The 25,828-nt window shown below is 49.1% G+C and overlaps 1 protein-coding gene across 2 annotated transcripts in view; it reads right to left on the bottom strand.

Annotated features, from left to right (window-relative positions):
- Window positions 1-25,828, bottom strand: part of ING3 (inhibitor of growth family member 3) — a 248,013-nt gene that overhangs the window by 164,071 nt on the left and 58,114 nt on the right. For both annotated transcript variants that reach the window (XM_085654156.1, XM_085654155.1), the window contains exon 4: window positions 19,195-19,260. In XM_085654156.1, coding sequence (XP_085510282.1) covers window positions 19,195-19,260 — 66 coding nt within the window. The remainder of the gene's footprint in view (window positions 1-19,194; window positions 19,261-25,828) is intronic.

Genomic DNA, 25,828 nt, shown 5'->3' with positions numbered 1-25,828 from the left:
GTGATGTGGGGTGCAAGCAGAGTCAGTTCATTACCAGTCAGTCGTGCGCTAGTCAGGTGTTGAGTCTTAGTCTGGTTCAGGAGGGTGTCAACTGCATGGGGTACTAGCACGGTGAGGGGGTTTGAAAGCACGATCCCCTCACTTTGTCGGATAGAGACAGCAGCGGCGGCTACCGCTGGAAGGCAGGCGGGCAAAGCTCTGGCTACAGGGTCAAGAGTGGCAGAGAAGTAGGCACAAGGGCGTTGCTTGGGACCTATGGACTGGATTAGAACAGACAACGCGCATCCCTCCCTTTCGTGGGTGAAGAGGGAGAAAGGTTTAGTGTAGTCTGGGGTTCCTAGGACTGGTGCTGAGCAAAGGGCATCTCGTCATTCTTTGAAGGAGGATTGGCATTCGGGTGTCCAGGGGAGGGGGAAGGGGACATCTTTAGCCAACAGGGAAAGCAGAGGTTTTACAATAAGACTGAAGTTTGGCAACCACTGTCGACAGAAGGAGGCGAGGCCTACCAGAGACCGCACTTGCTTCTGAGTTTTGGGAACAGGGGTTTCTAGGATGGTCTGAATTCGGTCAGGTGTAAGCTTCCTCCCATCTTTGGATAGGAGGTGGCCTAGGTATGTCACTTGGGGTTGGCAGAATTGCAACTTCTTCCTGGAGACCTTGTGACCGTTCTCCGCGAGGAAGTGGAGGAGGTGGATGGTGGCTGTGACTGCAAGCGGAGTGGTGTCGGCCGCCAAAAGAATATCATCGACGTACTGTATTAACACCACTCCGTCCGGTAGTTGAACTGCATCCAGTTGTCTCTTGAGGGCTTGGCTATATATGCTGGGACTCTCAGTGTAGCCTTGTGGTGCCCTACAAAATCTGTACGAACGGGCTTTTAAGGTGAAGCCGAAAAGGTAGCTGCTGTCTGGGTGGTAGCGGCTGTCTGGGTGGATGGGGATGGAAAAGAATGCGTTCTTGAGATCAATAACGGTAAAGGTAGTGGCAGTGGACGGAATCAGGGTGAGGATGGTGGTGATATCTGAGACTACGGGGTACTGAGGTATGACTACTTTGTTAACCTTTCGTAAGTCGACAATGAAGCGGTATGCTTTCTCATCTCCCTCGCCTTGCTTCTTAACAATGGGTAGGATAGGGCTGTTGCAAACATTACTAACTACTTCTTCTACCACTCCTGCATCGACTAGGGACTGGATGATCTCCACCAACGCCTTCTCGCCTTCGGGCGATATCCGATACTGTGGAAGCTTTGGGAGCACTGCGTCCGGTCGGACAGTTATGTGTACAGGGTCGATCACCATGCGTCCTACGTCTGAGTCGGTTTTAGCCCATAGATGTGTGGGTAACGTGTCAAGTAGGGACAGGTTAGCATCGGTTATGGAGAACATACGTCGTGCGAGACAAGGCCTGAACAGATCTGGGTTATCGTGCAGTATGACTCGAACTCCGTCTGGGGAACATCTGATGGTAGCCCGGAAATGTTTTAGTAAATCAAGACCCATAATGGCGTCGGGGGTGTTGGAGGAGAGCAGAAATGTCGTGTCAGTGGTGTTATTTTCCAAGTCAAAGGAGATTGGTGCGGACAAGGGATTAGTGGAGGGCGTTCCATCAAAGCCTATTGAGGTTACATGTGAGCCAGACAATGGTGCCCTTGGGATCAGCCGTTTCGATAGCGCACTACATGTCGCCCCAGTATCTACCAAAAATGGAGACTTTGTGCCCAGGACCTTAGCAGTGACGTAAGGACCTTGCTGGTCAACACGGAGTTCGACTGGATCCCTCCCTTGCCCCTGGCGGTCCTATGCAAAGTCATGGGTGTTTTCGTAGTCGGACTGCTAGCACTGGTTCTGTCGGGGGCGGTCGAAGGCGTTTGGTCTGTCTGGCCTGTCGTTGGTGGTGTCGTTCGTGTACCCTCGTCCCTGTCCTCTATTTCTGGGGCTGTTTTCTATGTCTCTTGTGTCCCTATTCTTGTTCATATCCAGAAGGACCGGGTACTGATTCTCGTCCAAGTCCCTGCGTCCAGCGTAGGGTGTGGGTGCATGGTCTCTAGGGGGTAGTTTTCTAAGAGCAGTCGGTTGGTAGTTTCCCTTGGGAGTTTCCCTTCCTATGGTCACCCCTTGCAACTGTGCGATCATTACCCTTTCCTTCAGCTCCTTTTTCTTTCTCTCGGACGCCCTATCGTTCTCATTCTTTTGGTGTTCGTAGTACTGGGCCATCTGGAGGATAGCCGCGGGTTTGGAGGCGGCCCAACTACTCTCGCTGGTCTGTAACTACTGGGAGACTTCCTGTGACAGACCCTTCACATAATTCTGGACAAAGAGGTGATGTCCGGTTGCAGTGGTCATGTCCTGGCCACTATAATCGGAAAACACTGTCTCGAATCGAGAGAAGTATTCGGATACATCCTCCTGGGGTTTCTGGCGGCAAGCCTTCACTATCGACCAGTCTACCTTCCTTTCTGGGATTAGGGTCTTTAATTTCTGAACAATCTTGTCTGGGAGTTCCAATATGGCCTTTAGAGGTTTCTGTCCAGGTTCTCGCTGCTTGTCTATGGTATCGAGTTGTACCCAGGTATATCCGAACGGCTCAGCGTGGTCGACTTTCCGGATTTGCTTCCACACATCAGCCGGCAGACATAACCCGAAGAACAAATCGATATCCGCCAAGGTCATTATAGTTGAACCTAAGGCCGTACCTAGTTCTGTGTAAAAGGCAGTCGGGTTCTTTCTTAAGTCGGGTAGGGTTTTTCTAAAGGTCAGGATGTCTTGTCGGTCCCATGGCTGATAGACCCAGTTATATACAACCCTTCCCATCGCATCTTGGTGGTTGATGTCCTAGTGTGTTCCCTGACCTCGTGGGGGGACCCAGTAAGGAGCGGCTTCCTTGATGGGCATCATGGTATCAGCTTTTCCTGCCTGGGGTTCAGTTGCTATGGGGGTTTCTGTCTTGATCATCTGTGTTCTTTAAGATGTCGGAAGACTTCGAGTGTACGTGTGAAGAGGTCCGTCACATCGCCCTCACCCTCTTCCCCAATATCAACCTTTCTATACAAGGTTGCTAAGCCTTCAGGACCTCTATCCTGGTACCTATCCTCATAGGCATTCAGAGTGTGATAAAGTCGTACGACAAAGTGTCGTCTGTGGTTGTCGGCATACGAGTTATACATATCTGTCACATATTCCTCACTTTCCTTCCGTTCTACTAGTGTTCTCACTACCTTATCGATTCCGGCTCTTTCACCCTTTGTTAGCCGATTCATTCTGGCGGAATCTTTCTTTCTCGCCTCGGGGTCATCTAACGTTATTGCTAACGTTGTGTTCAGTACAAGAGGCTCGGCCGGCGCGGAGGCCGTGAGGACCGAGGCCCTGGTACTGCTTTCGCTTGCGTTCGGGGGTTGTGGGTGCTGCACTATAGGTTGGGAGGGAGCGTATGGAGGGGGCATGTAGATGATCGGAGGACCTAATAGCAATTAATCGTTCGCCCGTTGCTTGGAAGGCAACTCAGGGTAGAGCGTAGAGGGTGTCCTAACAGGGCACTGGCCTGACGTTTCAGATTCTTGTTTTTGTTTAGCTTCCTTTCTCTTCTTTATTTCTTCCTCTAACTTTCTAGCGACAAGGTGAGCTGCCTTTCGTAGTTCTTTTTCTGCCTTTACTTCTTCTCTCTTTTTCCGTTGCGTTGTTTCTTTGCGCCACATGCCGATACTATCGGGCATAGTGGGCGTCTTTTTATTGCTACGTAGAGCTATTTCTAGCGTTTCTATTTTATGGTCATCAAAGGATCCCATCAGTGGCCACTGACTTTCGGAGTCCTTCTTTGTATATTTATGCCATAGTTTGCTATAAGCTACAGCGACTAGTCCATATTTAGTAAACATGTCCTTATTAGGGGTGCCTTCCAGTGGAGCCGGATGGTTCATCTCTAATAAGCGGTCCGGGCAGAACCAACTACCAATCAGTGGGGAGAAGATAGGCATGACAGGTTACAAAGGGGGACAAAAGTCCGCACTACCTATCCTTCACTATCTGCAAAGACTAGACAGAATATTTCTATTCTACGTTATTTGCAAACAGAGAATATCTCAAAAAGCACTATTCGTCAAAAACAATCAATGTTCGGACAATCAATCAGTGGGGAGAAAAATAGGCACGACAGGTTACAAAGGGGGACAAAAGTCCGCGTTACCTACCCTTCACTATCTGCAAAGGGAGAGAGAGTATTTCTACTCTTCCCCGTTTGTAGGCAGCGAATATCTCAAAAAGAACAATCAAATAAGCAATGCTAGTATTTTCAATCAATCAATCGTTTCGCAATTTGTCGTGTTACACGACCTTACCCGGACCGCATGGACAGTTTCTCGTCTTCCGCCTCCAGCGCCCGATCGTCCTCTACTCTCCATATTTGCCGCGGCACTCCTGATGGTTCCCAGTCAGGACCGTAGATCACTCGAGAGAGGTCTGCTCGGAACCAGTGAAGTTCCGATGATCGGCTGCCAGACGAGGGTCTATCGGGCAGGAGCTCTTCCCGATCGTTGCAGTCGTTCACTCTGTCGTCGGGACCTCTCCCGTTGGATCCACGTGTCGCTGATGGGCCCCACATTGGGCGCCAATTGTTAAATGGTAGCGGCAGTTTCAGTCGATAACCTTTCAAGTATTGCCCGGCAGTAATCGCCTCTTAAACCATTCGATGATTAACCAACAAAAGAGGCAGGCGCCGGAGACTGGAAGGCAGGAAACAAAGTTTTATTCCGTCGGAGCAGAACACATCAGATCGGACAGCAAGGTATCGTCTCGAGGTGCTCTCCCTGCATCTCTGAGACCTGGTCTCTTATACACACATTTTTTACTTTATTACCGGTTTATTGTACATGGCACATTCTTGAGATTGCTTTGATACATGAAAGAACATCCTCGGAATCCCCGGCTCGGATCCGCTCCCACACATAACTACAGTGGAAGTCCCCACCCCACCCACAGTAGGAGATGGCTATCACACAGCTGGACATTCCGCCAATTCCCGGGGGTGTGTGCGACTGGTCGGGTCTCAGGGGGTGGGGGCCTTGATCTACTGTAATCCCTTTGATGTGAGGTGTTTCCCTTACAGTAGGGGCAATAAACTGCATCCGCAGGGCTAGGTGATGGCCTGGGATCGGTTCGGACAATCGGGCGCAGAGGAAGGGGGTTATCAAAAGGATGTATGACCATGTATGGGATGAAAGGAGGTGTTGGTCAGGCGCGGGATGTGGTTCCATGGCAGGGTCGCGCAGAAGGAGAGGGTTTATGGCCCATGTATGAGAGAGCGGGGGGTGGCCGGCGCGCGGGGGATGTTTGCAGCGCCTGAGGGACGCGCTGGCGATCAGCAATGAGACCATGGTGCCTAAAATGGCCGTCGCGCGTTTTCTGCGTGTGGCGCTTGGGGAGAGACAAGATGGCGCAGATAATGTTCAGATACGAACTAAATTTCCACACGTGCACTGTACAACTCTATGGGAAAGTCGCTGTTGTAAATTTATAAGTTAAAGACACTTCTAAGAGGACCTCTAACAAACCGTTTGGAACTTAGGAGGTTCTAAGTCCAACCCACCAGTGAGTACCGAAGTGCCAGTGTTACCTATCCCAGAGGAGAGGGCAAAGAATGTCCGGTGGAATCCAAGCCTGGATTTGAGGTGAGAAGAACCTGAAAGCAGAGCGGACAGAGTCTGGGTTACTTCAGGTGACCAGGGACTCGATAGTCGAATGCCCACAGATGTCGGGTGCTTCAGGGATGAAGAAGGGTTGTTGGACTCTGCAGCCACGGGGGACCAGGAGACGCCAATGACGACCAAAGTCCGGAGGTGAGCTATCCCACGAAGGATGTCGGGGCGGAGGGGTCGATGTCCAGCTGGAGCACCAACAAGTCTAGGTAACAGCAACCCACGCGGTCAGAGGAAACAGGTTACGGTGTGGACCAGCAAGGTCCAGGGGATTCCCCAAGCAATGGAGAGTCGGGGCACGTCTGGAGCAACCAGGTAAACCCAAGAATCAGCAAGGTGACCCTCGCCAGGACCCACAGGCCAACAGACCAGGGATCGTGGAGACTTAAAGCAAGTCTGCAAAAGCACCAGCCCCTGGATACTCGGGGAGTGGAAGCTGGAAATCTTCGGTGTATATACTGCTCGCGGTCAGGACTACACGGCGTCCAAAGCACAGGCTCAGGATTCGTCACTAAGCACATGTACATGCAAAAATACGCGGTGCACAGGGGTTCGGGTTGTACGGTCCCCACGAGGGATGCAAGTCTCAGAATCGCTGAGAGAGCAGATCGACCTCAGGGACCTTCGGGAACCCCACCTCCTTTGTTGCTGAAATCTTCGGAGTCCTCAGGAACAGCAAACCGGTCAGATGCGTTTAGGTGCCTGCTTCTGCAGGGGAGTAACCTCTTTACTCCAAGGGAGATTCTTCAGTCGCTCAGCGTCGGGCAGGCAGTCAAAGTACTTGGTTTCTTCTTAGCAGAATCTTGTCCAGGTAACATCCAAAGTCCTGTAGTCGGGTAACCCACTTTATACCCATGGGAAGGGGTAGGAAAGATTCTGTGGACCCTCCTAGGGGAGGGGCAGGACAGAGGGGTGGCTACACCCATGTCCTTTGTCCAGTTTCAAGCCAGAGCAGGAGCAAATGGCTCTTGGAACTGGTTAGAGCTGGACTATGCACGGGGGGACACCAAATGTGCTCCCAGTGCAGATTTTCTGGAACTTGAAAAGTGCACCCACCCAGCCCCAATACACTAAATACTGTCTGCGAGGTGGTTACACCTCCCTGTGTCAGGATGCCTATTGTCATGCCTTCCTCTGCGCGAGCTTGGCTCAGCAGCAGGAGAACAGAATTGTGTCTGTGGCTGGCAGCATCCATTTTGTGCTGCCCAGGTCGAAAAGCTGGTACCAGGTATACCGGTGACCCACATTTGTCCCTTTAGAAGGGTGGAATCATACCTCCCCCGCCAGTTACTGGCGGGGAGGTATGATTCCAAGGTGTTAGAAACATGCCGTGTTTGGTGTCAAAGCAGCCGTTTTAAAATTTGAATTTACCGTGAGGTTATAATGTACTCAAACATATATGTCTGGCTGCATCACAGACAACCCCAGAGAATGGTCTCTGAAGGCTGTAGTGGGGCTCTGCTCATGCAGGGGCACCCTCTCACGTAAAACCCAGCACCCTGCCGTCAGGATTGTTAAGGCCTGCCATAGGGGTGACTGATCGGTATTTAAGCGTAGTGATTTAGATAGATATAGTGAACCTATATCTTAAGTAAATGGTGCAAGCACCAGCTTATACAGTCTGCAGCAGCAGGCTTGTCGTGTCAATTTGAATGGCTTCTCAGGGGTGGCACAATACATGCTTCAGCCCATGGGACGCCTCTGGGGTACCTATGCCGTGGGTAAATGGTGGACCATATACTAGGGACTGATAAGGTTACCCCAGAATCCAATCTGGAGTGTACCTAAAGTACATGCATATCAATTTACAGGGGAAAGCAGATAGACTGGCGTCCTGGATAGCAGGATCCCAGTCAGACTAGGCCAAAAACAGTGTGAAATCAGCATAAAGTGGGGGTAACCATAAGAGTCAGATACTACTTTCCTACAGCTATAAACACTGAGATATTGAGACGCCTGCAGCTACTCTCACCGGCCCTCTATCCCCACCACCCCACTTTGGCTCAGGGATTGCAAAGATATACAGAGATGACCCCAGAGGCCACCAAGCCTCCAAAAAACTGCCTGAAACGCGATAGTTTCTGCTGCAATGAAAATGGTAATTCATAAATACCTTCTGCATGCTGACCTGTGCATTCTCCGACTGATTTATTTACTTTACCAGGTCTTGACGTACCTTAGAGGGCTCCTTCAGTGACCAGCCACGTGGGAAGTAATGCGTTCTCTACCCACCACAGATCAACTTCAGCAGCTCCTGCACAGACTGAAAACCCAATGGGAGGCTTACCCCTCAATGTAGCAGGCTGAAACAACGGCTAGACTCCTAACTACGATATATGGCAGCATTATAATGGCTTCCTGATTCTTCTCTGATGATGCTTTGATACTACTTTCGAAGTACCCAACATGGGCAGCCCCCTTTTAAGCTGCCCCATACTACTACACACTGCTGCAACTTCTGCTTGTACAACAAAGGCAGTTTAGCACAGTTTGAATACCTTGTATACGATACTACACTCATTGCCTACCCTCTTAAAATAGCGTGCCATAAAATCACTGTGCCACAAGTAATAAAAACAACATACCTGCTCGACAGGAGTATCAATATGCTAATTTTTTGGGCTGAAAACCGATCACTTGGTCTTTCATTCTAGTGATTCTTATTCGCAAAGCAGTGAAACCCTCTCTCTCACGTCCTACCTTTTGCGGATCAGATAATTGCGGACACCAAAGAAAAGGATCATAGGGGGCAAAAGATGAAAGCATACAAAAGACAGGTCAAATGTGTTACACATATGGCCCTCCTATACCAGCTTCTCCAATAAAGGGTAAGCAAGACCTTCAATAACATGGACATTGTTTTATGGCTTTGCATGACTTGACACAGTCGACAAATACAGAATGCCTCCAAACAAATGATGGCTCGGCAACAATATGTTAAAGATCTGATTAACTGCCTGGAGGAGGCGGAATCAAGAATTTGGAAAGTGAAAGATATCAAAAACGCACTACTGGAAAAATAAATGGACTTCATGGCAGAAAGATAGAATCCCTCCAAAGAGGAATATGCAAATTGGAAGACAGGAACAGGAAAGGTAATTTAGAGATTTTTGATATTCCCGAAAACACAGACAGCAACACTTAAATCGTGTGTTGATTTCCTTAAAACCTGGCTCCCTCAAGTGATAGAAATCTGGTTTGTCAAAGACTTTGAGATAGAGACCGCTCATAGAATGCCACTGAAATCAACAGACAGAACTGATTCTGGAAAGAACGAGGAAGAATAAAGCCATTGACAGAAAAGGTCATAAAATCAGGATTTACCATGAATATGTGAAACCCACGGTGAACCACAGGATAAGATTCCTGGCCTTGCGTTCGGATTGGAGATCCCTGAACATCCTGTTCTCCTTTGTTGGCTCAGCAAAACTTGGCATCACACACAAGGGCACTGATACAATCTATAATGACCCTAAGCACCTAGAGACCTTCCTGAAAGATTTGATTAATCTCACTCGGCTAGCATATTTTTACTGATTTTTTTTTCCTCAAGATATGAACCCATCCTCGCCTGACTCCATTTTGTCTCAGACACTCGTTTTACTCAGAGTGGGTTTAATTACTGGTTTGTCTTTAAACAGGGTATTCTGTAGACATTCTACAAAGGCTCCCACATTATATAGATTATGCTGTACAGGTTTAATACATATCTGCTCCTTGTTGTCCTGCGTCAGATTTCAGCCATTTACGGTGTTTCCCTATTCACTAGTCGCCAGTCTGGTTTGTCTTTCTCCAGAAAGGGGACTCAATTTATGTGAATGTTCCTGTCTCAGTTCTTTAAGCTAGCGCTTGCACTCTATACGGGGGTTCTCTCATTTGATCTATACCTTCAAAGATGGCAGTTTGTATAAGCTCAACTTCAATGTTTTACACAGATACTCAGAATTCTAACTGACTGCAAGTTATCTGTCTTGCACCCACCCAGCATTTTGATTGTTTCTTGCTCAGGTTTGTTCCTCATATTTTGATCAAATAGCCCTTTGAGGCCTACATGGCTCCTGTTTTTCACTTCAGGGTGTGGGGGGGGGGGGGGGGGGTTATTCTTCAGAGCGCACGGGGAGTGAGTGTTGAGGATTATGGTTTTTATTGTGTGACAGTTTACAGCAGACTGTGTAGATGATATAGTTTAGGCATTTTCTCTTCCTTCTATCATCTCTCTCCTGTTTATTTCTCTTCCCTACCTTTTGCTTTTACCCCATATCGCATTCTTGCCATTTTGCACTCCTCTTCCAACAACGTGTGCTCCAATGTTGGTTACCACGCTGGTTGTGTATATCCTAATAACCCTTCCCTGTAGCTCACGCCTTCTTGAGCTATAGCTACCTCAATTCTCCTCCCTCTCGATGTCTTTGTCATCTCTTAAGATCTTATTCCTCAACACAAAAGGTCTCAATCACCCAATGAAATGGAAAACGTTCTAGACTGTCACAAATTAAAAGGGATATCATCTTACTTCAGGAAACCAGAGTGGGACCCATGGAGGCTCACCGTATACAACCACAGTTGGATTCACAAAAGCACGTTGGCAAACGAAAAACAAGAAAAATGATTGATTGATTGATTGATTGATGTGAAACTTTTATAGCGCGGCTATCGCCCTACGGGCATCTTGGCGCTTTAGACTGAAGGACATCATCAAATGGTGACAGAGGGAGAGTCAGAGAGAGAAACCTACTAAAGTTAAACTGTAGGATATAGCCAGGTCTTAAGTCCCTTGCGAAATTCAAGTAGAGAGTTACACTGTCGCAGGTTCGCGGGGAGCTTGTTCCACAGGCCGGATGCTACTATACTGAAAGATCTTCCGCCTACCCTAGTACGCTTGAATCTCGGGATCGCCAAGAGACCAGCTGAAGAGGAGCGGAGCTGCCTAGTTGGTAAATAGCGAGCAAACCTGTCCCGAAGAGGGACTGGGCCAAGCCCATGTATTGCTCTAAAAGTTATGCACAAAGACTTAAAGACAACCCTTTCCCTCACAGGCAGCCAGTGTAAGTCCTTTAGTGCTGTGGCCGACGAAGAACGACGACACCTATCAAGCACTAGCTTAGCTGCGGCTGACTGAATCCTCAGCAAACCTTGGAGGATATACTGCGGAGCGCCCAGATAGAGGGAGTTGCAGTAATCAAGTCTGCTCAAAACCGTGCTGCGGACCACCGTAGCTCGCGACTCCCTGGGGAGCAGAGGAAGAATACTCCGAAGTACCCGCAGCAAGGCAAAGCAGACGTTGGCAGTCTTACTAGCCTGGGATACCATCTGAAGATCGTCGTCGAAGATCACCCCAAGGTTGCGAACCTTGACTGGTGTGAGAGGTCCTTCCTCCGGTGTAAGACAAAAATCAGGAGGGAGGTGTTTGGGGATCCTGAATGGCGAACAGAAGACCACCTCAGTTTTGCCGCTATTAAACTGAAGAGAATTCCTTCTGAGCCAATTCGTGGTCTGGTTCATGCACTGATGGAAGCAGTCCATGGATATTGCATCGGCCCCTTCCAAAGAGAAGGCCAGTTGCGTATCGTCAGCGTAGTTCACCACGCTGACTCCGAAAGATTTAATTAACGGGAACAGGGGCCGCAGGTAGATGTTAAAAAGAATGGGACTGATAGCGGACCCCTGCGGCACCCCGTACGCAACTGGAGACCTGCTGGAGGAGAACGGTGGTAGGGTAACAACCTGCTGTCTGTCTTCTAGATAGGAATGAAACCATTGTAGTGCTCTACCCTTTACGCCTAGCTGTCTCAGCCTCTCTAACAGGACTGGATGGCTCACCGTATCGAATGCTGCCGACATATCAAAAAGCACCAAAATCATGGCGTTCCCGTTGTCAGCACGCATTCGGAGGTGGTCCAGCATGGTGGTTGGCGCTGTTTCAGTTCCGTGGCCAGAGCGGAAACCAAACTGATCCTTATCTAGCAAGGAATTCTCCTCCAAAAATTGAGACAAAGTCTTACTTACAGACTTTTCCAGTACTTTCACCGGATAAGGCAGGAGAGAAATGGGCCTGAAGTTAGCTGGCACCAGAGGGTCCAGATTTGGCTTTTTTATCAGAGGGGTTACTACTGCAAGCTTCCAGCAGACAGTAACGGATCCGGCCAGCAGGGATTGGTTACAGATCATCCTTAACCAGGGAAAAGTGTTATGTCCATACAGCTTCCATATTTTATGAGGAAGAGGATCTAAAGGAGAACCAGACGACACGCTTTTAGTCAGGATGTCAAAGTCTTCAAGAGAAAGAGGTTGAAAACTGTCTAGGACAGCAGTTGGTTCTTGATCTCCATCAGCCAGGCTGGTTATATCCTCCGGACTGTTCTGAGTGTTGTCCTGCAATTTGTTCACAATATTAGAAATCTTTTCCTGAAAAAAGGAGGCGATTTCACTACACAAGGTTTGCGAGGGGGCGACTCTGTTGTTCATGCAGTCTGGGTTGGAGAGGTCCCTAACGATCTTAAAGAGGGCCTTAGATCCATTAGAAGCCTGAGTGATGGAGTTGGCATAGAAGTCTGCCTTAGATCTCAGAATAAGAGCTTTATATTGCAATTGTATTAGTCTAAGATCTTTTTTATCTTCTTCCGAATAATTTCTTCTCCACTTCCTCTCTGCTTGTCTGCGAGAGAGTCTAAGATGATGTAATTTCTCATTGTACCAGGGCGCAGATCTTTTCCTTGCCCTCTTTAAAGGTTTTATAGGGATACAATGGTCTAAAAGCTTAGTGATATGTTCCGTGAAGGACCTATAATTATCCTCCACGGACTTATCGGGGGAGAAGAGATTAACATCAAAAGATGTAGTTATAGAATCAGCCCTTGCCAATTTGTCCCATTCTCTGTCCATCCTGTGGAAATTTCGCTGGCTAGGCAGATTCCTGTGGCTGGGCAGCACCATACTTAGGAGGACAAGATAATGATCAGTCCAGTTCAGGGGCATTATATTAAAGACTTTTGTGGTGACTGGATTGGCAAAAACCAAGTCCAGAATGCGTCCCTTCTGATGGGTAGGGCTGGACACCAATTGACAGAGGTTCAGAGTGGAGCACGTGTACAGGAGGTCTCTCAGCTGACTGCAGTGGCCTCCGTCTTCACTGAGATTGAAGTCCCCGAGAATGACCATGTTGGTATGAGTGAGTTTTAAGTTAGTGATAGTTTCGGCGAAAAGATGGAATTCAGTGGTTGCGCCCGGTGGTCTGTAGCAGAGCATCCCCGTGAGTAGATTTCCGCTAGGGGCCAGAAGTGAAAAGTAGGCCTGGGCGAAGCACTACGCTACGCTCGCGTAGTTTGCGAAGTTCGCGCTACTTCGCACTACGCGAACTGCACGTAGCACAGTGCTAACACGCGTAGCGTAGTGTTGCGTAGTGCTGCGGTCATTTTTTGCTTGCTCGCGGTCCTCAACGTCAAGTTGGCGACCGCGAGCAAGCAAAATGACATCCTGGCGAGACTTTTTCCTTGTTCGCGATCGCGAGCATGGAAAATAAACCTCCCGGCGAGATTCACAACGCGAGAAGGTCAGGTTTCTCATTGCGAGGGGTCGCGTATGCTCGCGACCGCTCGCGATGAGAAACTACCAGTTCGCGTTGAGAAAGCTGCAGCTCGAGGAAAAATCTACTCGAGCAGCAGAAAACTACAGCTCGCACTGTGCAAGATGCCATTTTCAATGATTGCACAGTGCCGGTTGCTTGTCCGCACTGTGCAATCATTGAAAACAACATCTTGCACAGTGCGAACATGTTACTTCGCGAAGTGCTACGCGTAGCTCGCGTAGTGCGAACTTCACTTTGCGTAGCTTCGCGAAGTGCTACTTCGCGAACTACGCCCACCCTTAGTGAAAAGCCCAGGATTTCAATGCCACCAACCTCGTCAATCTGACATGGTCTAAAGTCCAAAGTATCCCTGAAGATCAGACCCACTCCTCCCCCCCTGCCCGAATTGCGATGCTTGTGAAGGATTTTATATCCACTAGGACAAGCCTCACTCAGGCCAACGGCAGACTCCGCGGTGGCCCAGGTTTCTGTTACAAAGAGAGCGTCCAGTTCCATATCTTCCAACAAGCTGAACACTTCAGTAGAGTGCTTAACAAGCGAGCGACTGTTAATTAGACCACAAGAGAGGTCAGCACTAACTGACTTGTGACCCTTTAAAGGATTTAGAAGTAAAAGTTGTGCTCTGCTGTATGTCACTCTTTCTGGTTGGCGAATAGTAGTGCTGGCGCTGGGAGCGTCCGGGGCGCGGACGGGCGCAGACGGGCTTGCCTCATCGGGCTTGCCTCATCGGCGCGCCCGCTGCGCGCGCGCTTGCATCAGGTGGGTTTAAGTAGGTGCTCCCAACTGCTAGAGCGCCTCACAAGATGGCGGCGAGTAGTGGCACAATAGAGAGGATCACACACTCAAGATGGCGGCAATGTAGGAAGCAGAGGACTATCACGCTAAAATAGCGTGTGCAAAAGATTTTTAAAGTGCGGGTAAGTGAAATGCTATAGGACAACAAACTTTGAGGTACAATTGCAGAATATTAAAAACCAAAAAGTATACACGAGTAAAAAGATAAAAGCAACACCACACGGCGCCCAAAAACAATGTTTTAAACAGCAATCGCTCATTCACCCACTCGATAAGAGCCTTAGTCGGTGTATTCACTCTGTAAACATGCTAAATGCACTAATGACACGATCGCTCATGAGGACTGTGGCAGGTGGCTGAATTTTAAAGTTACACAAGATGTGTCGCTTTTCGTGGTTAACATTTATGCCCCCATGGCAGATGGTCCGTCCTTTTGGGTCCTTCAAACAGAAAATTACATTAACTACTCGGGGACAGCAGGGTTATCCTACGAGGGGATTTCAATCTTCCATATGACACAGCTCTAGATAGAATCTTATGTTGCCCTTATAAACCCACCTGTTCACATATTCAAATGTGTAAAACTTTGTGAAGACAATGATCTGGTTGACATATGGTGACTGCATAACGCAACCAGCAGCGACTTTACCTTTTACTCTCATCCTCACAACACTTTGTCCAGAACTGGCTATGTGCTAACCGGAAAGGAATTTAGTCCAACTGGCTTCAGATCATACAACAGAATCAATCCTCGTATCTGATCATATCTGTACCATCTAAAACATTAAACTCTCCAAACCGATTGCCTAAAACAGTTCGTAGAGAATTGATGCCATCATTCTTGCGGCCCCAGAAACCAGGGAGCAAATTTCCCACTGTAGTACTCCATTTTTTCAAACCAACAAAACACCAGATATTGCTATTGAGACGATCTGGGATGGGATGAAGACAACTATTGGTGGTGAAATGCTCAGTATTACGGTGACTAAGAAGAAAAATATGAACACCAGGTCGAACCACTTAGAAACACAGATCAAAAATCTGGAAAATGAAACCATGCAATCACTGGACTTCAATATTACAGCTAAGATAAAACAACAAATACAAACAACAAAATCCTCAGTGAGAGCTCATGTCTGGTCTAATAAAATGAAGGGTAAAAACCACCTAGAGCCCAACAAGGCCTGTTAACTTCTAGCTCTAACTCTTAAAGAGTCAATAAACTGGATGTATATTCTGGCCATTAGAGACAAACCTGGCTCACTAGGTGTAGACCATAACAAATTGTAGAAGTTTTCCAATCCTTCTACACCGACTTGTATAACCCATCCCAACCTGACAGTAGGAATAGCCCCAAAGCTTGCCAATTGTATCTGGATTCAATGCAGTTCTCTCAACTATCAGACAAGGAGTTCACTGATCTTAAACAGATTGATACAAGGGAGGTAATCAAAACTCTCTAAAACCAAATAAAGCACCGGGCCGGACAACTTCTCAGTCTCCTTTTACCAATGCTACCAAAACAGAATTACCTCATTTAGCTTACCTTTTCTACAAATTTGAATCATCAGGCGGTCAGTTTCAGAAGATCACATGGTAGTGATGGGAAACAACCTCTACAACGAAGTATTAACCACGATATGCTTTTACCACGAAGCCTTAACCATGTTTGCGACTTTACCACACATGCCTTTACGACGCAAACCTAAGTATTTTGCAGGTAAGTATAAAGCCATTATATCAATATATACATATACATATGGGCAGAGGCGTTATTAGGGTTTATGGTGGGTAAGCCTATTTAAGTGGCAAGGGTAATTTTGTGGTGGGTATGGGTTTTAGGGTGGCAAGGGTATTTTTAGGGTTTTTGGCGGGTATGGGTTTGGGATAGCAAAGATATTTTTAGGGTGGGTAGTGTTTTTCGATTGGCAAGGGTATTTTTAAGGATTAGGGTGGGTATGGGTTTTTGGGGTGGCAAGGGTATTTTTAGGATAGATATAGATATATATATATATATATATATATATATATTATATATACACACACAGATCTAGATACACATTTTCACGGACAAGCAGCTCCCTGTGTGTAAAAAGCGAAGTGTGATCCGGTTTTAACAAGCGAGAGCATGTCATTTGCTATGGCTATAGCAAACTGCAATGTCCTGGGGGGCAGGGGGGGGCACCCCAGGACATTGCTGGGGAGGGGGGGGGTTGAAATTCTCTTGCCTCCTGAGGGCCTCAGGGCTAAAGTGGACTTCTTACCACAAGCACTAGGGGGCCTGGAGGTGCATTTGCAGAGTCGTGGAGAAAGGGGACGCAGCCTCTAACCACCTCTCGGTGATACAGCTGTGTGGGTCTTACTGGAGGTAACAGGAGGACTAGTTAACCCCAAAAGACCCTCAAGAGCCAAGGGGACTTCATCTGCCAACTAGTAGTGTGCCAGGAGGCGCGACTGCAAAGGTGACAGATATCCCGTCTGCCCTATTACAAGTTCAATATGATGTAATGTACTTGTAATAAGACGGGTGGGATCGCCATCACATTTTTAACGTAGTAACTGGTTCGCCAAACTCTAAATCAGGCTCTAATCATTTATCCGGCAAGTCAATTCATTTTAAAGGGAGATTGAGACAAAGACTTAACAGCTCACCTGGGGAGCGGTATTTCAGAACACTTACAATTTGCACACCCACACTTTTCTCCAGCTTATAGTAAGAACCATGTATGTGCCAGTGCTTTTTGCTACGACCCATACTATAAAATGAGCACATTTATGGCCATTGTCTGATAAGCGGGGACTGCATGTGCTATGCTTTCAACTGTCTCTGCAAGTTCTATGCTTTTTATTTCATGTTAATTCAGGTCCAAAATACATTTTGGTGATGTTGCATCTTAGTAACAGGTTCTGCTCTTTTAACAAGAACTTAAAAAAAGAGCTGATGAAGTGTATTTCACTGTGTTTCTTACAGGGTAGAAACTTTCTTTGGGAATGCAATAAATTGTTAGAGAAACAAATGCATCTCCCCTTTGAAACTATGCACATGGGTGATAAGTGTCTTTCTTTGAAGACCGCATTGTTCTTGGCCCTATCGTCTTCGAGGCAGTTTGGCGAATTGCAAGCATTTACCATAAATGAATTTCTTTTCATGTGAATTAGATAGCACCATGTTCTAGTCTTGGTTTCATAAAAAGGTTACTTCAAATTGTCACCCTTATGAACCTATGACAACATACATGTTTTTTTCAAATACATCCACATCGGCTGAAAAAATACACGGTTTGCTCCTTAGATAATGTTGCCTCATTCTGTTTGCATGATCTTTGGACACACAAATTGTTGCTTTTGTGGGAGTGGTGTATCCCTAAAATCTAACACCCCAAAAAGACACCTCATTAGTATGCCCATGGGTGGGTGGATCAAGGATGGTGTTAGCCTCAATTTCATAAGGCAATGTGTTCCAAACGAAGGTGCAAATCAGCATTAAAAAAAAGTCAATTAAGAAAGCACTAACTCAAGTCAACTATATGGCATAATGAATCATTCACAAAGATTTATTACAAAACTCATAAGTACATTATAGAAAAATTAAAAGCATTAATAGCTAGGTTGCATACGAATCAATTGCCATAAAGGCCATCAGTACATACGACAAAATCAAAGAAAAATGATAAGTCCCAAATATGCCACAAAATCAGTATCAGACAGCATCCCTAATAGCACCCAAAAGATGATGGCTCCGCTCCTAATTTGAGGGTTCATATAGGGAATCTTCTCATAGGCTAGTATTGAAACTGCTAATTCATCATTGTGTTAGCAAAACAATACAATTTCAGCAAATCTAAACACAGAATTATAGAATGTGATAAAATGAGGAGGCTGGAAGCACTAACCAAATACATGAATATAAGTTCAACTAGCTCTGATCTAATGTTATCCAGAGATGTCAGAACAGATGATTTACAAAAACAGTAGACTATTCTGAATGAATGCGAAAACAGACTGCTAACGGAAGGACTTTGAAGCAAGATAAAATACTGAGCCCACGCTACAGGGCTTTCTTTGGAAACAATATCAATAGGGAATGAACAAACGTGACTTTGCTTGACTGTGTGCAGCAGTAATAAACGATTAATGTGATAACCTTTTCGAACATGTTGGTGTTGAGTCCTAGCTGAGGCCTAGCTAGCATAAGCCAAGAAAATGCACTTTAACAGGTCACAACAAAATCATTTCAAAGGAAATGGCATTGTATTACTTTATACATGAGAATTAGAGTATAAATCCATATTTTGTACATTGTTAATAATGCACAAATAACACAAAATGCACAAACAAGTCTAAACTTTCACCAGCCTGATTTCACAAAGTTCAAAGCAAGATGGCTCTCTGCTTGAGAGATACAGATAGTAAAGCCTGAGACACACAGATTGATGTCAAATACATCAATGGCATATGTAATATTTCCTTCAACATCTGTGCGTGGTGGTGAAGACACTGCACCCATTTCCTTATTCAGCTTAATTCATAAGTGGCATTACACGGCAATCTCCAACACTTTTGGTTACTGCAGATAAAGGCTGTCCATCAGGACTCTGAGCCTCTAAAACTCAGATTGCTTCTCACAACTAGATATGGCTAGATCTCCCTTTTTTTCCAGTTTCCGTGCATAGTTGGTAAAATCCACAAGACCTTTTTGGAGAGCAATACAAAAACAAAAGCGCTCACAGTACAGCAAGTTTTTCTTCAGTCTATTCATGGTAGCATTATTAGGATTTCTTATTTCAACGAAAAATGTGTTTCGTCATTGTTAATAACCACAGTGTCAGTTATCTCACTATCCAAATGGTATGGATAAGATCAGGGGTAGAACCAAAAGGAGAATGTATTTAACTGGAAAGGCAATCTTTGAAAGCATATGGAGTAACAGATAGAACATTTATTATTTTTTTATATTTATTTTTATACACAATTTAGACTGGAAATACGTTTATTCTACATGGAGTCCATTAATAATCTATTAATTGGTACATGCTTTAAAATGTAACAACTCTAAGATACACATTTACTACAACCTCATATACAGAAAACAGATTCTGAAACAGGCTGGGTAGAAAGGACTTACCAAATCATAAATCTGATTGGCCAACTGCACCTTTTCATCAGCATCCTCTAAAGCTTTAAAATAATCCTGCACACAAAAATTGCAAAACATTTATCAAAAGAACACAAATTTGAGGATTCATCTTTATTAGCTTTCACAGTAGAAAGTTTGAGATAGCAGAATTATATTCTATCATTAAAACATGTATTACTGGAAAATGTAGGACTCCCCACACATCTCCACTACCAGCGAAGATGGAGGCACAGTAGTGATTAATGCATGCGATTTCGATGGAGTGTCAAACCTGTTCTTGGTGCTCCATATGTGTTGGAGAGAGATTCACCAGATAGTTGCTAGGAGAGTCAGACAGTGGAGTGAGAGATAGTGGCACTCTATCGGAGGGCCACTTACTGCTGACTCAGCAAGTGAAGGGGCAGCATGAATGAATCGGGTAGGCTAGAAGAAGCACATCAGACATCATTGTGCAGATACATGATGGGATGAAAGTTTCTGCAGTGCTTGGAAAAGCTGTGTCGCCCTGTACGCTCCATGTGTTCTAGACTGCCCCACATTTTAACTTCAGTCATCTCAACAATCTGCAGGTACACTGGCAGTGCTACACATTATTGAATGTACTGTTTATGATCTAAAGTGAATTGTCGGGGGCGAGACTAAGATAGCGGCCGAGTGAGACGTGTTTCTCCGTCTCCGCCGAGTATCGCATGCGGTATCCAGGCCCCTGATGCCCATCTGCTCCTGCTCTGGCCTAGCTTCGGGTGGGACGCGCACCTGCTGGCCCTGGTGCCCCCCCGTTTGGAGACTCGGCGATACCTTATGCTACGGGCGAGCGTGCCCGGCCTCGCTGCGGCCTAGCTGGTGTGACGGTGGAGGAGGAGAGCCGGCGCTGCAACACCCCGGGGCACTGCCTGACGGCACCTGCAGAGTGACGGCGCTATCGCCCTTGTGGAGAGGGGAGTGAAAGCAGCGGCTTACGGGAGACGTGGCTCCTCGCGGTGGCGGCCGCCATTTGCTGCCTGAGGAGCTGGTGAGACGTCTAAGGCGGTGAGAGGCTTGCGCGTGGGGGTGCTGTGCTTGGCGGACCCTGGGGCCTGGGGGATCCGCTCCTGTGTGGAGAGACGCTGCTCTGTGGTTCCAAGGGGGCCCTCCGGTCCCGGCATTGCTGCGACCCAGCGGCCCCTTGGATCCCTTTGGTGCTATTGCTGGGCCCGGGATAGTCGGCGGTGTTGCCTGGGGGGGTCCCCGCACAGGCACGAGAGAAGAGGAGGCCAGCTGCAGGACTTGCCGATTTCTTGGCGGGGCTTCGCGCCTTGTTGGCCACATCGCTTCTGCACGCCCTTGGTGGGTCCGGGCTGCTGGGGGGGTTCTGTTCGGTCCGCATTTCGGCAGACTGAGGTGTTGACGCTGCTGGGGTGTGCCAGGGAGCTGGTTGGGGCCCTGTACTCTCCCACGCGCCTTCCGTGCTGGCTGTGCCCTTGAGCAGTGGTGCGCTGGGGGCTGCTGGAAAGTTCACTGCCCTTACCTGAGTGCTGGCAGGTCTGGTTAGCGGCGCAGGGGGCCTGCGACCTTAGCCCCTGGGCCTGCTTTTTGGTCCGCAGTTCGGCGGACGGTGCCCCCTGCCCGAGGCCCTGCGGTGAGAGTCTGGGGGCGGGCCCTGATCAGTCCGCATTTCGGCAGATGGGGAGCTGACCGCTATTGGGGCGTGCCGGGGTCCTGACTGGTGCAAATACAACAATTGATGGACAGAATGCAGAACAATGTCATACATTCACCCCAGTACAGAGATCTGGGCCTAAATCCATCGTTTTTTTGCTCACCATGCCATTCCAGTTTGAACCCAGCCATATGCAAATCAGTCTTGACTCTGTGCCTCATGGGAACAGTCTAGCCCGAACTGCCAAGCCAGGTCCTCCCTGGACTGGAAACAAGCCTCCTAGGATTGGTCCGCATTTCGGCAGACGGGGAGCTGACCGCTATTGGGGCGTGCCGGGGTCCTGACTGGGTCCCTATTATCGGCCACTGGTGGTTGTGGTCGGCGTGGTCCTGTGCTGGCAGTGGTCTTGCGTGCCGGAGGGCTGGACCCCCCTGTCTGTTCCCTGCCATTGGTTCGGTGTGGTGGAGCTGTCTGACGGAGTGGAGACTGGCGGCTCTGGCTTCTGGGACCACTTTCGGCCCGCAGTTCGGCGGGCGGTACGCCTTGCCCAGTGTGCTCCAAGCGAGGGTCAGCGGCTGGGCCCGGGGGGCTGGTACTCTTCTTCTGCTGCTGCCGGGGGGGGGGCTGCATACTGCCCAGCGGTTGAGGGGTGCTGGCGGATGGAGTGGTGACAGTGCTCGGGCCGCGCGTCGGCGGCCAGTGGGGGGGCTGGTTGCCTCGGTGTCCTGGAGTTGCTCGGAGGTGGTGTGCGGGTCTGCTCCTTCAGCCTCCGGGGGCCTTGCTGCTTGGGCTGTGTAGTGGGGGGCCCGGATTACAGTCATGTCTTCCGTCAAGGCCCGGCGTGATAAGACCATGAAAGACGCTCAGCAGCGGTCGGCGGGACTGTCTTCCTCTCAATTGTCTCCTCCTACGCCATCCTCGGAAGACAGCGACCAGCCGGCCACTAAGGACTTTATGCTTGACCTCTTTTTTCTGCCATTAAGGAGGACATCTTAGAACTTCGCTCCCAGCTCTCTTCTGACCGAAGTGCGGCGTGACGTGGATGCACTCTGGGACCGCGTCGCCACTGTGGAAGAGCATGACTTAGGGCGTGAAGATGATATGCATCAGCTCCAGCAGGATGTCCTCCGTCTCCGGGAGCAAAACCTTGACTTTCAGGCCCACGTCGAGGACCTTTAAAACTGCTCCCGACGTAATAACATTAGAATTCGTGCGGTGCCCTGGAAGGGTGAGGGGGACAATCTCCGAGGCTATGTGCTGCAGCTATTCCGGCAGATTTTCGGGGAGGAGACAGAGCGGGACATACAGATGGATCGCGTGCATCGGGTTGGTTTGCCAAGGGGGCCGAGGGCTCCACCACCAGACATATTGGTTTGCGTGCACGATTTTCAGCTTAAGGAGCGGATTCTGCGCAAAGCCCGGGAGCTTAATCCAATACAGTTCCGTGGTCATCAGCCAGTCCTTTTTCAGGATTTAGCTGCCTCTACCCTGGTGAAGCGTAGGGAGTTTAAGCCCATCACTACTCACCTACGCGAGAAAAACATTCCTTACTCGTGGGGCCACCCCTTCCGTCTTATTTTTAAACACCAGGGCAAACTACTTCAATTACGCTCGTTGACTGCAGCTTATGAGGCTCTGGGGCTGGAGCGGCCCTCCTCCCCAATGGGGGTAGCTGGCGCGCCTGCGCGGCGGCGTAGACGCTCGGATGGCTGGCAGCAGGTGGGCCGCTGCCCCCCCGACCCTCGGGGACGGACGTGTCCGCTAGTCTGCTGGAGCGGGAGGCGGCGGTCACTTCGGTGGCACAGGTGACGGACAGTAACGGTACTCCATGAACTGTGATAGCTGGCATCAGGTGGATTTTCACTTGCGGCGCCGGAGGGGGGGGAGGTCCTTGGCTGGGGGTGCTTGTCGTCAACTACCCTGTGGGGGTTGGATGGCTGGTGCCCTTCGTGCCGGGATGTCGTCTTACTGGATTCCACGTTCCCCACATCGTTTGTTCTATAGGTCAGACTGTTGTTCCCCTACGGGGCCTCTGGGTTCTGTGTTTGGCTGTGACTTTTCCATGTTTGCCGCGTTTTTTTGCTTTTGGGGTTTGGGGATGTGTTGGGGCTCTGCATCAGGCCTCTTGGGGGTGGGTTTTTTTTGTCCCCGAGTCCTTGTCGGTGGGTCGGCCTGCTGGCTTTGGGTTCTTGCGCTTGATCATCGACTATCTCTCCCTTGTCTTCTATGAGTAGAGGTCTTAAAGTGGTGAGTTTGAATGTTTGCGGCTTAAATAATCCGGTTAAACGCTCAGCTATCCTATCCCTCCTGGAGGGCGCCGGGGGTGATGTGTGTTTATTACAGGAGACCCACCTTCTCTCTAAAGACGTTAAGCGGATGAGGGATCAGCGGTTTCCACTGCAGGTGTGGTCTTCTGGGGCGGCCAAGAAACATGGGATGGCAGTACTTTTTAGTGCGCGTGCTCATTGTAAGGTTCTCGCCCAGGTTGCTGACTTGAAGGGGAGACTTTTGGCGCTTTGTGTGCAATGGGGGGACATGTGCTTCACTGTAGGGTTGTAGGGTCAATCTACGCCCCGAATGAGCAGCAGGAGTCTTTCCTAAAGAGGGCCTTTTCTGAGGAGCTGGCCTCGCCTGATTCTCTGATATTGATGGGGGGGGGGTGGGGGGGGGGGGGGGAAGACGGGTACCTGAATGTGGTGATGGATGCGGGTCTGGATAGGTCAGGGCAGCGATCGAACCAGGCAGGTGATCTCTCACAGGGGGGCAGACAGTGGTTGAGGGATGGCGGTCTGCATGATGTCTGGCGCATACAACACCCTACCGAACGCGATTATACCTTCTACTCAGCAGCGCACAAAACTTATGCCCGCCTTGACCATTTCTTTGCCTCCACCTCCCTTTTGTCGTGCCTGTCAGACTCTACCATCTCTCCCCGCTCCCTGTCCGACCATGCCCTCATCTCTGTGCAGCTTAATTCTCCGGCGGCCCGTCCCTCTCCGTCTGGATGGCGCCTACGCGACTCTTTGCTCGGTTCCGACGACACGGTGGCTCGGATTTGCGATGTGATCATTGCTTACCTGGCGGTTAATGATCAGGGCGCTATGACGGTGGCGGCGGTGTGGGAGGCCCTTAAGTCGGTGGTACGGGGGGAGTTCATAGCGCTGGCGGCTATATTTGCGCGTCTTCGTAAGGATAAGCGCACGGAGTTGGAGCGTGACGTAGGGGCCCTGGAGCCCATTCATAAGTGCACCGGAGCGCCCAGGGTGTGGAGAGAACTCAAACGAAGCGGCGTATGCTGAAGCACCTGGATCTTGACATGGCCGAATATGCGCTGTTGCGACTGCGGCATAAATTTTACCTTAGCGGGGATAAAAGGGGGGCGGTTATTAGCCCATAGGGTCCGCGCGAGCGCTCAGCGCGTGGCGGTCCAGTCCATTCGGGACGCTCGGGCGGTGGAGCAGACTACTGACGCCCTCTGCTGATGCGTTGGAGTCTGCCATCCGAATAGAGGAAGTCATTTCGGCGATTGCCCGCCTCAAGGTCGCCAAATCGCATGGCCCTGACGGCTATTCCGCCTTGTTTTTTAAGACCTTTTGTGCTGAGCTGGCTCCACTTTTAACGCGTCTTTTAAATTCTTTTTTGGAGACGGGGGAGGTGACTCCTATGTCTAAAGCTGCGTCTACGGTGATCCTTAAACCTGGGAAGGATCCGAGGGACTGTGGCTCATATAGGCCCACATCCCTCTTAAATATCGATGCCAAATTGTTCACGGGCATTCTGGCGGCGCGTCTCAGTCCACTGATGGATGGCATCATAGACCCGGATCAGTCCGGGTTTATTGCTACGTGTCAGGGAGGGGACAACACCAAGCGTCTTCTCCATCTTATTGACTTGGTCCAGCGTTCTCGGACCCAAGCTTGTCTCCTCTCCATGGACGCTGAGAAGGCCTTTCACCGGGTGGACTGGGGTTACATGTTCGAGGTCTTACGTACTTTTGGCTTCAAGCAACGCTTCCTGCGCTGGGTGCACTGCCTCTATGTCGCCCCTAAGGCGTTGGTGAGGGTGAATGGGTGCCGGTCCTCTCTTTCCCATCTCTAGAGGGACGAGACAGGGGTTCCCCCAGTCTCCACTGTTATTCACGCTCTATATGGAGCCCTTTGCCCAGCGCATACGTTCGAATCCGGATGTTGGTGGCGTTAAATTCGGCACTGACATACACAAAATCAGTCTATACGCGGACGATGTTATTCTCTCTTACCCATCCGCGCACCTCTTTGCGGTGCTTGATGCGAGAGCTCCGCGATTTTGGATTGGTTGCAGGATTTAAAGTTAATTTTTCAAAATCGCTGGTGCTTAACCTTTCTCTCCCTGAAGAGGAAGTCTGTGATTTGCAGCGGGACTTTGCCTTCCAGTGGGTGCACTCTGATATCCCCTACCTGGGGATTCGTTTGGCCCCATCAGTTGTCAAAACAGCTTGTCTAAATTACAAATTATTGGTGGAGCACACCACTAAAGCGCTATCTGACTGGTCTCGCCTTGGCCTGGTATGGGCGGCTTGCGGCGGTCAAGATGACAGTGTTGCAGAGGGTCCTTTGCTTGTTCCAGATCCTCCCCACGCAGCCGCCCCCGGGTACCATCCGTAAGTTGCAGGACCTGCTTAATAAGTTTTTATGGCACAATAAGAGGCCAAGGCTCGCGTTATCGCTCGCTACTGTGCCGAAGGCTGCCGGTGGGTTGGGCTTCCCCCTGTTGGGGGCGTATTATCAGGCCTCTTGCCTCCGATATATCACGGAGTGGAATCGGCCTTCCTCTAGCAAGTATTGGCTTTTTATGGATCAGACAGTCGTGGGATGTAATATCTGGCGGGAGCTCTGGCTTCCGCGGAAGCACAGGGCCTGGGGTCTTTACTCATCCCCGGTGACTTCTCCAACTCTTAAAGCGTGGGATCAACTAGTGCGCGCGCGGGGGTGGACCACGTTCCCC

This window comes from Triturus cristatus, chromosome 4_1 (assembly GCF_964204655.1).
Source record: "Triturus cristatus chromosome 4_1, aTriCri1.1, whole genome shotgun sequence".
Taxonomy (NCBI): domain Eukaryota; kingdom Metazoa; phylum Chordata; class Amphibia; order Caudata; family Salamandridae; genus Triturus; species Triturus cristatus.
Note: the sequence above shows the minus strand (reverse complement) of the source record. Positions and strands in the feature narration are given on the sequence as shown.